General features: G+C 41.0%; 1 protein-coding gene across 5 annotated transcripts in view; it reads left to right on the plus strand.

The window, feature by feature from the left end:
• The window catches only part of agbl5 (AGBL carboxypeptidase 5), an 80,122-nt gene that overhangs the window by 30,012 nt on the left and 32,054 nt on the right, over positions 1-18,056 (plus strand). For 2 of the 5 annotated variants that reach the window (XM_033021471.1, XM_033021472.1), the window contains exons 9-12: positions 573-708; positions 4,515-4,696; positions 8,366-8,586; positions 14,819-15,046. In XM_033021471.1, the coding sequence (XP_032877362.1) occupies positions 573-708; positions 4,515-4,696; positions 8,366-8,586; positions 14,819-15,046 (767 nt within the window). The remainder of the gene's footprint in view (positions 1-572; positions 709-4,514; positions 4,697-8,365; positions 8,587-14,818; positions 15,047-18,056) is intronic. The other 3 variants (XM_033021474.1, XM_033021475.1, XM_033021473.1) reach the window with 2 other exon arrangements.

Genomic DNA, 18,056 nt, shown 5'->3' on the forward strand with positions numbered 1-18,056 from the left:
TGAAGATTAGTTACTTGGAATTTCGTTTTGGGCTTTTGTTCAAGGAAAGATAATAACATCAGTTCAGATGTTTAGTTTAGTTTAGAGATACAGCGCGGAAATGGGCCCTTCGGCCCACCGGGTCCGCACCGACCAGCGATCCACGCACATTAACACTATCCAACACCCACTAGGGACAATTTTTGTCGGAGAAAACCCACACAGTTCACGGTGAGAACGTATAAACTCTGTACAGACAGAACCAGTAGTCGGGATCGAACCCGGGTCTCCGGCGCTGCATTTGCTGTAAGGCAGCAACTCTACCGCTGCGCCACCGTAAATTAGAATTAGAATATGGTCAGCATATGTTTATGCATACTGTAATAGCAGCTGGTGCTCTATGTTATTTTTCTGTTTAATAATTTCTTGCTTGGTTCCAATAGACGGATAGTTGTTAGATGATAGATTTAAGAGTGGTTGTAATGGCTGGTGTGAAAGGCAACTGAAAAGTGGAAAAGTGAAAACCACTAAATTGAATATTAGTTTTGCGAGAATATTTGTTCAAATTTTCAGTTTTGCATTCTATTTTGCAGCTATACCCTGGAATGCAATTACAATACAGGCCGCTATGTGAATCCAGTCCCTTCTGCATGCCATGACAATGGACGAGCAACTCCACCACCAGCACCTTCCTTTCCACCTAAATACACTATAGAGGTCTTTGAACAAGTATGTGGTAACAATTTAAGTGTTCAGCAGTTTTTGATTTTAAGAATATTGTAGTTGAAGTTATACTTCTGGCATCCTTTAAGATTACATTTAATTTTGTATGTCATGTTCAGTACAGGCAACATAGAACAGTAGAGCTCAGGAACTGGCTCTTCAGCCCAATGTCCGTGTTGAACATGATGTCAGGTTAAATTAATCTCCTCTGTGTGCACATGATCCACACTCCTCCATTCCCTGCATATCCATTTGACTATGTAAAAGTTTCTTAAATCCGACTATCGTGTCTACCTCCACCATTAGAAATACAGAGAAATGCATTTTTTATGCATCTATTTAAAAAAAAAAAAAAAAAAAAAAAAAAAGTATACCTTAAAGCTATACACTCTAGCCTTCAACCTGGAAAATGTTCTGACTGTCTACCCTATCGACGTGTGTCATAATTATTACATTCTTTCTATCAGTTTTCCTCTCAACATCTGACATTCCCAGAGAAAACAATCCAAATTTGTCCAACCTCCCTTTATAGCTATTGTCATCTAATCCAGGCAACCTCATCTGCACCCTTTCCAAGACTTCCACATCCTTCCTGTAATGTGCTGACTGCAGAATTGTGGCCACAATGTTTATTTTCATTTGTCTATAGATAAATTATGTTGCAATATGCAACAATAACAGGATTGTTGTTGGGGGTGACTTTAACTTCCTCGATATTGACTGGAACTTACCCTGTGCAAAAAGCTTAGTCAGAATTTGTTCGGAGTATCCTGAAACAACATATGGACTGTCCACCTCGAGGATGAACCATAATGGACCTTGAATGCAAAGGCATCGCCGATGACTTAAAGTGAATTAAAAATAAGCCTGGCCAGGTGACATGTGTTTCAGTGGAAGAGTATTTAGGGAACAAGTTCAACACTCCATAAATTTTAAGAGAGTTGTCAATGAAGATAAAGACTGGATCTTGGGGGAAGGTACTAAATGGGGTATAACAGATTAGAGCATTATGAGGCAGGAGCTACAGAGAGTAAACTGGGAGCAGTTGTAATTGGGTTCACATCTAACATGTGGGAGTCATTTAAAGGCCAGCTGATCAGTTCAAGAGGATGTTCCAGCAAGGATGTATGTTCTTATGCAATCTAAAATAAGAGCTGGGATTAACACAAATTTTTAAAAAAAACACAAGGGATTTGAAAAAAAATATTGAGGGAATGAGATGACCCACTTAATAGGCATAGACAATATTTTCCAATTGGAATGAATTGTTATTTTTTTTATTTCACTTGTTTCTGATACTTTACAGCCCACATGGGAAAACTCTTTAGTTAACTGATTGTGTTGACAAAGTGGATTGAAGGCAGGTATTGCAATTCCACAAGCAGATATAGAATTTGAGGGTACACAAAAAAGCTGGAGAAACTCAGCGGGTGCAGCAGCATCTATGGAGCAAAGGAAATAGGCAACGTTTCGGGCCGAAACCCTTCTTCAGACTTTGATTTTGAATTTGATATTGTGAAATAGAATTTGAGGTTGTGGTTATTGGAAAGGTAAATTATAAAAATGCTTTCTGATTTCTGTGCTCTACTCATTCTATACTCACGACGGTGTAGCCGGACACAGTGCAAACTCCATTTTCAAGTTTGCCGATGACACCACCATTGTTGGACGAATTGCAGATGTTGATGAGATCGGCTCTCAATGTCAGTAAGACTAAGGAACTGATTGTGGACTTTGGAAGAGCAAAGATGAGGACCCACAAACCTGTCTATATTGAAGGGACGATGGTGCAGAGTCAAAAGCTTCAAATTCCTGGCGTGCATATTTCTGAAGATCTTTCCTGGACCCGACACACTGATGCAATTATAAAGAAATGTCATCCACGCCTCCACATCCTGAGAAGATTGCGGAGATTTGGTATGTCAGAGAGGATTCTCTTGAACTTCTACAGATGTACAGTAGAGAGCATATTGACTGGTTGCATTACTGCCTGGTTTAACAACTTGAATGGCCAGTAGCGAATAAAACTGCCAAAAGTGGTGAACATTGCCCAGTTCATCACCAGTTCTGACCTCCCCACCATTGAAGGGATTTACAGGAGTCGCTGTCTCAATAAGGCAGCCAGCATCATCAGAGACCCACACCACCCTGGCAACACACTAATTTCACCCCTGCCACCAGGAAGAAGGTACAGGAGCCTGAAAACTGTAACATTCAGGAATAGCTTCCCTACAGCCATCAGGCTTATTAAACACTACAACCTCCAAATAAGCTGTGAATTACATAGACTTGGGGACATTGGTTTCTCTTAATTACCATTCCTTATGCAACATATACCCACGGTCGATGAGTGCGTGGAGGACCACCGTGAGGGAGGAGGGGAAGAACAATGGAGGACCTGGCATGGGAGGACTGCCGTGAGGGGGGAGGGGAAGAACAATGGAGGACCCGGTGTTGGGGAATTGCCATGAGGGAGGTGGGGGGGGGGGGGGGGGGGGGGAGGACAATGGACAATGGGGAGGGGGGGGAAACAAAGGACAATGAGGACATGGCATGGGGGAATTGTTTGGAGGGGGACAAAAGGAGGAGCCGGCGTGCTTTGTACCTTTGTCAGCGCCATAGGTGGCTGCTATTTATATACATTGTGTATGCAAGGAAATAATCTCGCTCTGCGTAGTCACATGTGACAATAAAGTATTCCTATTCCTATGTGTGTGCGTTTGTATGTGTGTATATGCATATATACTTTTTTTTGTTTATTATATTGGTTACAGTGTGCTAATGTTTACATATTCTGTTGTGCTACTGCAAGTAAGAATTTCATTGTTCTAACGGGGACATATGACAGACCGTCTTTTGATTTTGTTAGAAGTTATCCAGTTTGCTTCATAACAAGGTTGAGTGTGAAAAACTTCACCATTATTAATGTTGTAGAATGGGGCAACAGGATTACCAGGAGCATTTTAGTTTTTAATTATCTTTATAAGTCATTGGCAATGCCCTTGTATTCAAGTACATTATTCTGGTATCATTGTGTATATATTCCCTTCTAATTCCAGCCACTTAAAATAGACAGTATATAAGGTGTCCTACATCAGCATGTGGATGTCGGAAGCTGTAGATAATTTATTATAGGTTTGTGCACATTGTTGCATAGGGAATGATAATTAACAGAAATCTGGATGCAGGATAATCAAATATTCCAAGGAATTTGACTTTAAGACAGACATAATGAAAAGAAAGTGGGTAACCCTGGCTTAGATATCAGAATGTAAGATAAATAGATGGAATTCTAAAACAGTAAAGAGTGAGGACAGTCTATCATTGGAACAATACTGTAGCTGCTTGCCTTTAATTTTGGAATGAGATCAGATGAGGGATTTGAGTACATGAGGGATGAAATCCCTAGATATTTTAATCTAGGAGGTAGGACAATGAGTATGACTAAAGGTACACAAAAATGCTGGAGAAACTCAGCGGGTGCAGCAGCATCTATGGAGCAAAGGAAATAGACAACGTTTCAGGCTAAATAGATTAACTAAATAATTAATCATCTCTGGTGGATATCAGTGGACCCACTCCAATTTTCTACTGCCACAAAAGATCAACAGTGGATGCAATCTTGCTGGCCCTCTATTCTGTGCTGGATCATTTAAACAAGAACACTTAAATTTAGGGAACATTTGGTTAGTTACTTGAATAGAGTGGGAATTATAAATTTGACGTGTGGGGTATGAGGTAGAACCATGGCTACTGTATAAAATAAATCATTTGTGCTATTGAAGAACTTTGATTTTCACTTATATTCCCAGATCGGTAGAGCTCTAGCCATTGCAGCTTTGGATATAGCTGATTGTAATCCTTGGCCAAGAGTTGTTATGTCAGAATACAGCTGCCTCACAAAGCTTCGAGCATGGATGTTGAAATATGTTCGGAATATAAGAAACACAGCAATGTCTAAGAGAAATGGTGCAAGGATTCCAAAAGTTTTCAGGTGAGAACATATTTTGTAATGACAGTTGCTCGTTCTTAATTTTACCACGTCGTTTTTCTGACTTTCCCCATGTGTTCCATTTCTTAAAGCTTTTATCATCGTTGTTTGTGGCAGTCCTAAGATATTGCGGTGATAGCATTGAAATAAGCATTATATAACTATGTGGGGGGAAAAAACGATTTTTATGAAGTATTATTTTTTGTACTCACATACTTAATACAATACGTGTGAAATTTCAGATGGTATGTGACCACAGGTTTTCAGATGATTTCTTGTTCAAGCATGTCAACCATGTTCTAGCTGTTTGTTCAACCTGAGACAATTGCAAACTACTGTTCTATAACTCAGATTTTACAGGAAGAAAAATCAGTGAAGGTCCTAAATCTAGTTTTTGAAAATACTAATTACTGGGCAGATTTCAGTGTGAATGGCCAATAGGATGTGGAGTTTTTAAAGCGTGTCTCCAAGAGCTTTTTGCACCTCCAACTAGAGAAGAGGACAGTTGCTAATCCAGATGTTGGAGAGCCAAAAACAATGTTTTGGAGATGGTGACCAGAAGTTTCAATGTAGTTATAAAAATGGGCCTGGGAAAGATTGGAAGTTGAAGTCCTGAATTGGGATAAAGATGATTCCAATATCATAATAGTCCTGGCAAAAGTAGTTCTGGGGCAGTTACTTGCAGGTAAGTCTACCGTTGACAAGTGAAAGACATTCAAAATTAAAATTGTGAGGTCACAGGGGCAACTTAAGGATGAAAAGTAAGAATGCAAGTAAAAAAATGTCAAAGAATATTGTGGGTTCAGTAAGGGAAAAAAAAGATGCATACAGCAAAATTAGAAAACTGGAAACTTTACCAGAGATTAGAACGTTTCAACAATACAGTAATCCCTCGTTATTACAGACCTTTTATAACTGATTTTGATTATTGCAAATGGACCTACCAACCTTCACTGCTAGGCCAGGGTGCTGACACTAGCCTCTGCCCGCAACCACCTCCCAGGCTGGGCTGCCAATGCCACCCCTGGTCCGTACCACCACCCCAACGCTTCCAGGCTTAGGAAGGAATTCATAATTGGTATGAATAACACTCCTGAGTTTTGTAGCTATAGAATTTCATTCATTGACCTTGAATCCTGAAATAAGGTATTTGGGGCTAGCGGAATCGAAGGGTATGGGGAGAAGGCAGGAACAGGGTACTGATTGTGGATGATCAGCCATGATCACATTGAATGGCGGTGCTGGCTCGAAGGGCCGAATGACCTACTCCTGCACCTATTGTTTATGTATCTATGTCTATGTAGCCAGCCCACACAGCTACCTCGGCTGCTTCCAGGCTGCACCTGCTGCTGACCTTTTGCAGCTGTACCCAGGCTGCAACCAATGACCCCACCAATCCTCTCCTATCCCGCTGCCACCAACAGGCTGGGACCTTCAACTCACCTGGATACCAGACTGAGAGTCTGACGAAGGATTTCGACTCAATGCTTCCTACCTATGTTCTCCAGCGATGCTGCCTGACCTGCTGTGTTACTCCAGCACTTTGTGTATTAACCAACATCTGGAGTTCCTTGTTTCTACTAATTATGCAATTTTAATGCCTTATTCGATTGTAGTGGACAATCGGCAGTAAAGGTCCTTATTTATTCCTCCCCCCCAATGGTCTGTTATAATGAAGGTTAACTGTATACTTAAACAAGGAATGCGGGAGACACAGCATATCACCTGCAGACAATATTAAATTAAATCCCAAAGGGATTATGTTAAGGGCAAGAGGGTAACCAGGGAAAGAGTATGGTAGGCCCATTTGGGGCCAAAGTGGCAATCTGTGTGTGAACCCTGAGGATATACATGAGATTTTTTATGTTTTTATTGGATATTAGAGTTGGAGGATTTGGCGAAGAGGATGATAAATTTTAGAATAAGATATATAATTTAATAAGGAGAGCAAATTAGATGCTTCAGCGGACAAAAGTGAGCAAATCCCCATGGTCTGATGAAGTGAATCCCAGACTACTGTGGGAGGCAAGGAGTAGACATTCGGGGCCTACAGAGATTTTTAAAATCTTTGCTGCTTATAGTTTAGATTGACTGGAAGACAGAAAATTGGGTATCTTTATTTAAGGATAAGCCAGGTAATTCCAGGCCAGAGCGTCTTCTGTAGTCGGAAAGCTATTGGGAAGATTTCTGGACAGGGTTAATCTACACTTGGAGAGGAAGGAATTAAATAAAGAGGGCTGTGCATCCCGAGGAAATCCATGCAGTCATAGGGAGAACGTGCAAGCTCCATGCCGACAACATCCTAAGTCAGGATTGAACTCTGGTCTCTGGCCCTGTGAGGCAGCAGCTCTAGCAGCTGCACCACTGTGCATCCTTGCGTCTGAAGTTCCTACCTACTTTAAAAATGCATCAATAATACCAGTGCCTAGGAAGAGTAAGGTGATATGCATTAATCACTACCACGCAGTGGCACTAGCATCCATGGTTATGAAATGCTTTGAGAGGTTGGTTGTGACACATATTAACTTCTACGGTAGCTAGAACCTGGACCCACTACAATTTACCTGCTGCCACAATAGATCAATGAGTGATGGAATTTTTTTTGGCTCTCCACTCTGCACTCGACCACTTGGACAATAAAAACACATACATCAGAATCATCGACTACAGCTCGGCATTCAACACTATCATCCCCTCCATACTTGTCACCGAATGGTCGAGTGCACATCCCTCTGCAACGTGATCCTCAACTTCCTCATTAACAGAACACAATCGGTATGAATTGGCAACAACACTTCCTTCTCAAATACTATCAGCACAGGGGCACCTCAAGGCCGATAATCCACAAACCTGTCTTCAAGAGAGTCAACAACTTCAGGTTCCAGGGCGTGCATATCTTTGAAGATGTGTTATGGACCCAGCACATTGTAATCATTAAGAAAGCCCATCAAAGCCTCTACTTAGAAAATTGAGGAGAGTCGGTATGGTGACAAATACACTCTTGAATTTCAACGCGTGCAGGTAGAGAGTATATTGACTAGTTGCATCACAGCATGGTACGGCAACTCAAATGCCCAAGAAGAAAGGAGATTCCAAAAAGTGGCTACTCCATCAGACCTCCCCACCATTGAAGAAATCTGTAGGAAATGCTGCCTCTAAAAGCCTGCCAGCATCATCAAGGACCCATACCTCCCTGGCCAAGCTCTCCTTTCACTCCTGCCATTGGGAAGAAGTTATAAGAGTCTGAAAACTGATGTCCTGTTTCAAGAACAGCTTCTTCTTAACAACCATCCTGCTATAGAATACTGTGAACTTTTATTTATTCAACTTTTTAAAAATGTGTTTGTTATGTTACCTATTGAGTACTGTGTTTACAAAACTGGTGCTACAGCAAGTAAAAAGTTTATTGTTCCATTTCAGTACATATGGACAATTGAACACTCTTGACTTTATTTCGGATTTACATTTATTGTGCATGGAAATAATCCTTCAGATGTATTGGGTTCCCTCTATCTGCTTCTTTCTACGGTTAACATGGTTTATTGTCATAAACATTTGAAGAGTAAACTTTTAGAAAGTAAAGCACTTAAAGTTTCATATCATCAGTGCAGATAATTGCAGAGAATGCAGATTTAATCAAACATTTAAAAAACATTTGTTCTCTTTGCTTAGTGGGATAACATCTTCAGTCTCAGAAAATTCGCTCAGTAAAACCAAGAGTAATGGGATTGGGAATCATGGAAACGGTAATGGGCACCAAAATCCATCCCAGATTAAAGCATCTCCCAGTTTCACATTTGGGTGCAGCTCTGGACTAACCAAAGGGATTTGTATACCAGCATCTAATCATAATCCTCCAAAAGGTGGCCACAAAACACTGGGCCCAGTGAGAGGTAAGATGTTCCCTGGTATGCACTGTAAGTGGCTACTGGAAAAGTAGCTTCTGTGTTAACCCTTTATGCAGAATTCACTAAATTGATGGTGATTTATTTTTACTTCAATTTGTTTTCAGGTTTCAATTTGTTATAGATATTGTATTTATGTAACATAAAATGTATATTTCCTGGAACATTTTAAATTATTTGGCAAGGAAAAGACGAGAATGTTTTCACTTGGGGAGGAAATTTTGATTATTGAAACATTGGTGATGGGGAGAATAAAAGTTTAGTCATGAGTTCTATATTACCATCAGTGCACTTAAGAGTAAAATCTCCCTTTTCCTACTAACCTCATAGGTACTCTGTACTGATTTCCATTGGCAAGGTAGACAGAATATTGAGGTACATTATGATTAATAATTGATAAATCTGAGTGACTTCAAAAAATCTTTGTTTGAGTGGTGTTGTCAACTTGCAAAAGATACTTGTGGATGCAAATACTTGGCAGCTCTGTTTCATGTGAAAATTGATTACCCAGTGTCTCCTTAAATGCAATGAAGACTTAAAGGGATCTTGAATTTGTTATTATCAATGTGAATAATCATTTTAACTATTTGTTTGTATGCAGTACAAATATATTTATAACGTTGTGGTAATTACTATAAACATCATTTTCTAGTTTCAAATCAACTTCAGGGCATTGCACAAAAAATACAGACCTGCATTATAATTGTTTTGAAGTAATATTGCTATTTCTGGGCATGCCTTTTATTTTCTTTAATACTTGGTATGAATAACACTCTTGAGTTTTGTAGCTTTAGAATTTCATTCATTAACCTTGAATCCTGAAATAAGGTACAGAGCTTTTTGGATATTTAATACAAACTTGTGCATGTATTCAGTGAAAGTCGAAGTACTATAGATATTGTTGGTGTGCCTATCATGAAAATGTGAGAGGAGAGAATATTAAAAATAACTTATTATATCAATTAGAATCGAAATGTCTAAAACAAGAACAAATATGAGGGCTAGCATAAATTAAACACGTCCTCTCCAGGTTATGACACTCTAAGGACTGATCATAACCTAAATTGTTAAAATATTTGAAATGAATAAAGAACAGTGTGTAAGAGGAGCACAGAAACAACTGTGATGGCAGCGAGCAGAAGCGGGAAGAGCAGCTGCAAGTCGGCCTCATTGACTCTGGGAGCAAGCGAGTCAACGCAACAGGTACACAAAAATGCTGGAGAAACTCAGCGGGTGCAGCAGCATCTATGGAGCGAAGGAAATAGGCAACGTTTCGGGCCGAAACCCTTCTTCAGACTCACTCAACATCCCAGTTCTACCCGGCTTGGTGGTTGCAGCTCGGGCTGGAGGGTGTGGGAGTGAAGGCAGGCAGAAATAACATTCCCACCTTTAGAAGATGCCTGGAGCAGCCGGCAAATTCATAATGCCTGTGTGCCAAATGCTCATTCGTATGTACAGGCTGCCCTTGAATCAGGCATTCATAACGTGAGGAGGATCTGCAATATTAAGGAAATGAAGTGACAGCTAAAATGCCGTTTCTGGCCATTACTGCTACAAAATAAAATGTGTGTTTTGAAATGAATTACTGGTTATATACTTTCTGATTCAAATGGTTTTCCTCTTTAATGCTGAATATCACATCTCTAATAAATTGGTGATTGATGTGTACTTCCCGTTTACTGATTTGGTCCGGTCTTTAATTAATGTCTGTCACTTCTCTCTCAATAGTAGTGCATTGACGGTCATTGGCAGTTACATGAAATAGAGCAACACAACAAGGAACCAGGCCCTTCAACCCATCTTGTGCATGCTGACCAAGTCAGCATTTTTAGCTCGTTCCATTTGCCTGCATTTGACCCATCCATATCCCTCAAAACCCTTCCGATGCATATATCTGTCCAAAGTCATATTTGTATCTGCTTCTATAGCTTCTATGGCTCATACGGACTATCATCTGCGTGAAAAGTATTGCCCCTGAGATCCCTTGTAAAACTCATCTGAAGCCTCTGCTCTGTAGTATTGGAATCCTCTATCCTGGGTAAAAGAGTGAGTGTTATTTTTATCCATACTTCTCATGTACATCTCAATAAGGTCACTCCTCAGCCTCCTGTGCTCCCAGCCCATCCATCCTCTGACTGTAACTCAAGCCCTGGTAACATCCTGGTAAATCTCTTCACCACCCTTTCCACTTTAATGATATCATTCCTATAGCTGGGTGACCAGAACTGCGCACAGAACTCCAAATATGGTCTCACCAACAACTTGTACATATGCATCATGATGTCCCAACGTTTGTGCTCAATACCCTACCTAATGAAGGCAAGCAAACCAACTGCCTCTTCACAACAGCCCAATCAATTTACCAATGTTGGGTAACAAAGCACCTGTACTCCCAGATCCCTCTGTTCTACAACACTCTCCAGTGCTCTACCATTTATATGCAAGTCCTATCCTGGCTTGACATATCAAAGTGCAATAATTCACACTCGCTTGTCAAAATTAAATTCCATTTGCCATCCCTTGGCCCAACTTTCCATCTCGTTCTTGTAAACTTGTCGGTGTGCAGTGTACCACCCTTTTTGATAGTCTGCAAATTTACTAACAATATTAACTACATTGTCATCCGAATCATTAACAAACAGCAATGGACCAACCACTGACCCTTGCGGCACTCTGCTGGTCACAGCCCATCAGTCAGACAATACTGCAGGGTTTTCACATCCTACCCCTCCCTCTGGGTCTGTTCCCCCATTCCTTACTTTTGAGGGTTTCCAAGTTACACACCAGGGTCTCCCTGTCCCAAACCTCACTCTGGGAAAGGCTGGGAACTGTTACCTTGCTTGCTCTATTGTGGTTCTTTACGTCGTCTCACTCACTATCAGAGGTCTCCCTGTTCAAACCATTTGTTCTGGGCAGAGCTAAGGCCCATCTCTCCCACTCCCTCTGTTGGGGGTTTCTGCCCCAGCCTTCACTTCGCCCAGGCTCTGGGGAGAAGGGAGGGAAGGGTCCTGGTCTCACCCGTGGGACAGGGGAAGTGTACAGGGCTCAGGGGAGGGAGGATGCATGTTATGCGTGTGAGCTTAGCGTGCACTCCACAAACCTCTCCAAGAGGTAGACAAACATGGGGGAGCACTACAGCTGAGAGAAACAGTGGTAAAAAATGACGTTGAATAGCTGAAGGTTGTTGTAAGTGCGTAAGTTTTGATCTTGAATTTGTGGTAAAGCTTTTTTTAAAGAAAAATATATTTTGGCATGTGTAGGCAGATTGATAATAAAGTTAGTGATTTCTTCTTGGAGCAATGCAATTACTTTTAAGGAAATACTTATTATGTAGACGCGGCAATAGGCCATGCGGCCCTTCGAGCCTCATCCATCATATCATCATATGATCGTGGCTGCTCTTTGATCTCAATACCATTAGCATTTAACTACTCAATGCAAATGGTATTTAAGGAGTGTCTGTCTGGCCTAGGCATGGAAGGCCATGGACCAAGTGCTGGAAGATGGGAAGATGGGTCCCCACTGGTCAGCTGAATGGCCCAGTTCCAAGATTATGGTTCTATGACTATTACCTTATTACCACTCTCTCCTAATATCTTTTAATGCCTTTGCCGCTGTCAATAACCTCCTCAAATACATTCATCATTTATTTATTTGCCTCTGTACTCCACAATTTGAGATTTGTAATAGAAAAAAATCAAATATGGTTAAAGTGCACATTGTCAGATTTTAAAGGCTATTTTGAAAAATGTTGGTTTCACCATGTAGAAATTTGCAGCTGTGTTTATACAAGTCCCCCCCACCCCCCATTTCAGGACATGTGATTTTATTTCTATTACAAATCTCAAATTGTGGAGTACAGAGGCAAATAAATAATAATGGGTCTTTGTCCCAAACATTATGGAGGGCATTTTATGGGTTTAGGCATACAAGCTATTTAGTTTTGTAAGAACGAACATTAACGATGCTGGTTAATACACAAAAGGAAACAAAGTGCTGGAGTAACTCAGTGGGTCAGGCAGCATCCCTGGAGATCATGGGTAGGTGACATTTTGGGTTAAGACCCTTCTTCAGACTTCTTCAAAAGAAGGGTCTCAACCCGAAATATCGCCTATCCAATTTCTCACAGGATGCTGCCTGACCCACTGCATTACTCCGGAACTTTGTGTCCGTTAAAGCCATTTTGTATTGATGGTGTTGCAATTTGGTGCAAGTAGCATTTGATACTGCTTCACAGTGAATTAAGATTAGGATACTCCGGGACCTGGCAATAGTAGCAATCTTATAAATGTCAAACGTGAAATAATACAGGAAAGCAATTCCAAAAACAAAACAAACAAAAATATTGGAATGTATAGCCATGTGCAGTGACTGGAAATGCCAACACTAGTGGGTATCTCACAGAGGAATTTTGGAATGCTCTTCAGGTGCAATTCAGGTCTCTGCACTACCTGAACAATGTGCAAAGATGCCAAGACGGGAGAATATAAGGAATAGTTCAAAATGTAAAATCTTGAACTCTGAGGAACAATGTTTGAGAAAGATTAATCCCTGCAACTGTTCATTCTTTAGACACTGCATCAAGATTAATTCACTAGCTCTCAGGTATTGGCCCTTGAGGGAAAACAATAAACTTAGCTTCATCCTAACTATATTCATTTATGTTTAAACTTGGATAGGTTTATTAATATTAATATTTGGGAGAGCATGTTTGGGCATGGCCCCAGCCTAGAATATGTTTGATTTTGCATTATGACAATTTTTGTTTGAATAAATTCCATTTGTGAAATAATGATGCTGGGTTTGACTTTTCAGCTTTCATCCAAAGTGATACAGTGAGCAAGTTATTATATTTCCTGTTGTCTCATGGGCAACATCACAAATCTTTCAAGAGTGCATTTGTCAATATAATTGAGTGGAAGAGAGAAGGAAATAGACTCATTATTGAACAACCATTTTATTGCTGATTTCATATTGAACTACTTGATCGATCAGTACAGTTTCTGATAAGTACAAATGTGATGACATTTTATTGCTTGTTTGAGTATGTCTTTTTTTGAAAACTTTTAACACAGTTGCAAAGTTCCCAGGTGGAATCCATTGGATCCTCATTTGGATAGCACAAAGTAGAGCGAGTAAACTAGCTAACTAAAGATTTTCCGCTTTGGTGGAATTGTTGGTGGAAGAATTTTGTCCTTTTGATGCATTAATCTTAGAGTTGCTGACAGTTAATTATCTGCATTTCTTTTATTTTACATTCCAGCTCGTCTCAACTGAAAATACTGAAGCTAATCATTCTGAGTGGTTACACGGAACTGTCATTTAAATAATGCTGTATCAAAGATTACACAATTCTTCGTAGTGTAATCCATGTATCAGAGAACACAGAATAAATATACATATTTAAGTGGAAAGTCTGTTTTTGGCATTCTTTGGCCTCATCAGGAAAGAAACGAAGACTATATATATTATGGGGTTTTTTCCAGCAAGCTAATATCAACTGCATTCTGATCTTCCCTACCACATAGTCACATATATATGTGCCTCGTGCAACTTTATTGAATTCTGGAAACATTTGAGGACTTAATTTATTGCTTTAGTGTCACATTATAGCACTGAATTATAGAATCCATGTTGATTATTTATTATTTGGAGCATTGCATTTAAATGAGAGTGCATATCTTAGATATATTATGGAGACTTAAAAACATTACAGATGCTGAAATCTTGCCAAAAAATAGTGCTGGAGGAAATCAGGCAGCATCTGTGGAGGAAATGGACAATTACTTTTTTTGGTGGGATCCTTCTTCAAACTGATGGTGTAGGTAGAGAAAGCTGGGGTACGGCAAAGCCTGACCAGCAATGTGGAGGAACATATTTCTTGTATAATGTTAACTGAAATATGGTTGCTTTGTTATTCAGAATTATGGTTTTAATATAAAAAGTAAGATATAAAGTAATACTTATAATTATGCAACAAGCTAATTAGGTAGGCTAGTTCGGTAAAAATTGTATCTCCATGATAATTTTGTGAAATCTTTACGTTTGAAAGCAATGAAGAATAATTACCTAAATTACGACACAGATTGCAAGCGGTGAGACTTGAAAAGAACATTGTGTATCCACGTGAGCTTTGCACAACCATAATTTCTAGTGTATTCCTATTTAATTTCTTTAAGACAAATGTTGAATGAAAAATTATAATTCATTAATTTTGTAGCTTTGTGTTTTGTTCGCTTAGAAACTAGAGCACAGGAGAAGCGTCGTCAGCATCAGGCTATGCTGCGAGCAACAGGAGTCAACCATCCCAGCTGCCTACACGGTTCTGCCACCTATCGATTCATGCAGTGCCCTTCATCTGTCACCCTCGGATCCTCCAGAGACCCATCTCAAGTTCAGCTTTCCAGTTTAGGGTCTTGTACTCTTCCAACGTCCCTCAACATGACAGGTTTGTATGCAATCACATCTCAAAACATATCCAAATATTGCCCAACTTTGAAATCCAATTCCAAGCCAAATCTGTTGAATGAAGCTTTAAGCAAACACCTGTCACCTCTACATCACCCGAGTATTCCTTCCCTGGGATTTTTGAATGAAAGGAACAGAATTTTGGGACCTTCATGTAGAATCAAGTGCCAGAAAGGAAGGGAAAATCAGAATTGAGGAAAAAATGTGACTAACGAAAGGAAAGTATATACCTTCATATTTTCATTATAGAAACTTTTCCGAGAGTAAGGGACCAACATGATTTTATTGTTTTGAGGCTTTCCTGATATAACAAGTGGTTGGGCATTCAGTTCCACAACCCGATTAAAAGGTATATTCCACCGCAAATGTAATATCTAATTCATCTTTTTTCCTCATCTTGGATATTTGTAAATAATATTGCAGTAAAAGTTTTTTTTTCAGTGTTGACAAATTAGTGAAAATATGTAACTATCACTTTGAAAGACATTTTATGGTTGTCACAAGGGATAGTGAATTTAATCTTTCTGATATTTCTCCATGTATTGTCATAATTTGTATGTTTAACGTATCCAAAGGGAAGCATATAAATGTATTTGTATGTAGGTTTTAATATTGTTAAGAATGAAATTACATAAGGAAGATGATTCTATAATTTGATTCTTTAAAGCATTATGTTTTTTTGCATTAATTGCATATTAATTGTTTTCATCAATATCTTTGCACTTTGATACTTGTTACCTACAGGACTGGGTACTACTTCTGATGCAAGGTAGACAAAAATTCTGGAGAAACTCAGCAGGTGAGGCAGCATCTATGGAGAGAAGGTATAGGCGATGTTTCGGGTCGAGACCCTTCTTCAGACTGATGTCGGGGGGGGGCGGGAAAAAGAAAGGAAGAAGCGGAGCCAGTAGGCTTGTGGGAGAGCTGGGGAGGGGAGGGAGAAAGCAAGGACTACCTAAAATTGGAGAAGCCAATGTTCATACCGCTGGGTTGTAAACTATCCAAGCAAAATATGAGGTGCTGTTCCTCCAATTTGGATTGGGCCTCACTCTGGTCATGGAGGAGACCAAGGACAGAAAGGTCAGATTTGAAATGGGAGGGGGAGTTGAAGTGCTGAGCCACCGTGAGATCAGGTTGGTTATTGTGAACTGAGAGGCGGTGTTGGGCAAAGCGATCGCCAAGCCTGTGCTTGGTATCACCGATGTAGAGAAGTTGACACCTAGAACAGCGGATGCAGTAGATGAGGTTGGAGGAGGTGCAGATGAACCTCTACCTCGCCTGGAAAGTCTGCTTGGGTCCTTGGATGGAGTCGAGGGAGGAGGTAAAGTCACAAGTGTAGCATTTCCTGCGGTTGCAAGGGAAAGTACCAGGGGAGGAGGTGGTTTGGGTGGGAAGGCACGAATCGACCAGGGAGTTACGGAGGAAGGGTCTCTGCAGAAAGGGGAGGAGATGTGGCCAGTGGTGGGATCCCGTGGGAGATGGCGAAAATGTCGGAGGATTATATGTTGTATGCGACGGCTGGTAGGGCGGAAGATGTGGACAAGGGGGACTCTGTCCTGGTTACGAGTAGGGGGATGGGGAGTGAGAGCGGAGCCATGAGATATAGAGGAGGCCTCATCTATAATAGAAGAGGGGAACCCACGTTCCCTAAAGAATGAGTACATCTCCGATGCCCTGGTCTAAACACCTAATTCTGGGTGCAGATGCGGTGTAGACGGAGGAATTGGGAGTAGGGGATAGAGTCCTTACAGGAAGCAGGGTGTCAGTCAGTTGTCTGTTACCTGCGATGGAGATGGTGAGGTCTAGAAACGGTAGGGAAATGTCGGAAATGGATCAGGTGAATTTGAGTGCCAGATGTTCCCTCCGTAACTCCCTGGTCAATTCGTCCCTTCCCACCCAAACCACCCCCTCCCCTGCTACTTTCCCTTGCACCACAGGAAATGCTACACTTGTCGCTTTACCTCCCCCCTCGATTCCAACCAAGGACCCAAGCAGTCTTATTAGGTGAGGCAGAGGTTCACCTGCACCTCCTCCAACCTCATCTACTGCATCCGCTGTTCCAGTTGTCAACTTCTTTACATCGGTGAGACCAAGCGCAGGCTTGGCGATCGCTTCGCTCAACACCTCCACTCAGTTTGCAATAACCAACCTGTTCTCACGGTGGCTCAGCACTACAACTCCCATTCCGAATCCGACCTTTCTGTCCTGGGCATCCGCCATTGCCAGAGTGAGGCCCAGTGCAAATTGAAGGAACAGCACCTCATATTTTGCTTAGATAGTTTACACCCCAAAGGTATGAACATTGACTTCTCTAACTTCAGGTAGTCCTTGCATTCTCTCTCCTTCCTAGCTCTCCCACAAGCCTACTGTCTCCACCTCTTCCTTTCTTTTTCCCGCCCCCCCACACCCCGACATCAGTCTGAAGAAGAGTCTCGACCCGAAACGTCGCCTATTCCTTCTCTCCATAGATCCTGCCTCACCCGCTGAGTTTCTCCAGCATTTTTGTCTACCTTCGATTTTTCCATCATCTGCTGTTGTTTCTTAAACACTTACTAATGCAATGTATTTTCTATTTAACATTTAACAAATAATGTTCGACACAAAATGCTGGAGTAACTCTGCGGGTCAGGCAGCATGAGGTACCAGGAGCCCATAATGGCCCATTGTCGGCTGGGGAAGAGGTATTAACGAGAGCAAACAGTGGAACTGGTAGGACGACTAAGATGGGGGAAAGGCGGGGGAGGGGGAGTGGGAAGAGACAGAGAATGCAGGGGTTACTCGAATTTAGAGAATTCAACGTTCATACCGCTGGGTTGTAAGCTGCCCAAGCGAAATATGAGGTTCTTTTTCTCCAAATTGTATGAGGCCACATGCAAATTGGAGGAACAGCACCTCATATTTCGCTTGGGCAGCTTACAACCCAGCGCTATGAACGTTGATTTCTGTAATTTCAAGTGATACCTGCATTTCCTCCCTTCCCCTCCCTCCTC

Source organism: Amblyraja radiata, chromosome 5, assembly GCF_010909765.2.
Source record: "Amblyraja radiata isolate CabotCenter1 chromosome 5, sAmbRad1.1.pri, whole genome shotgun sequence".
NCBI lineage: Eukaryota > Metazoa > Chordata > Chondrichthyes > Rajiformes > Rajidae > Amblyraja > Amblyraja radiata.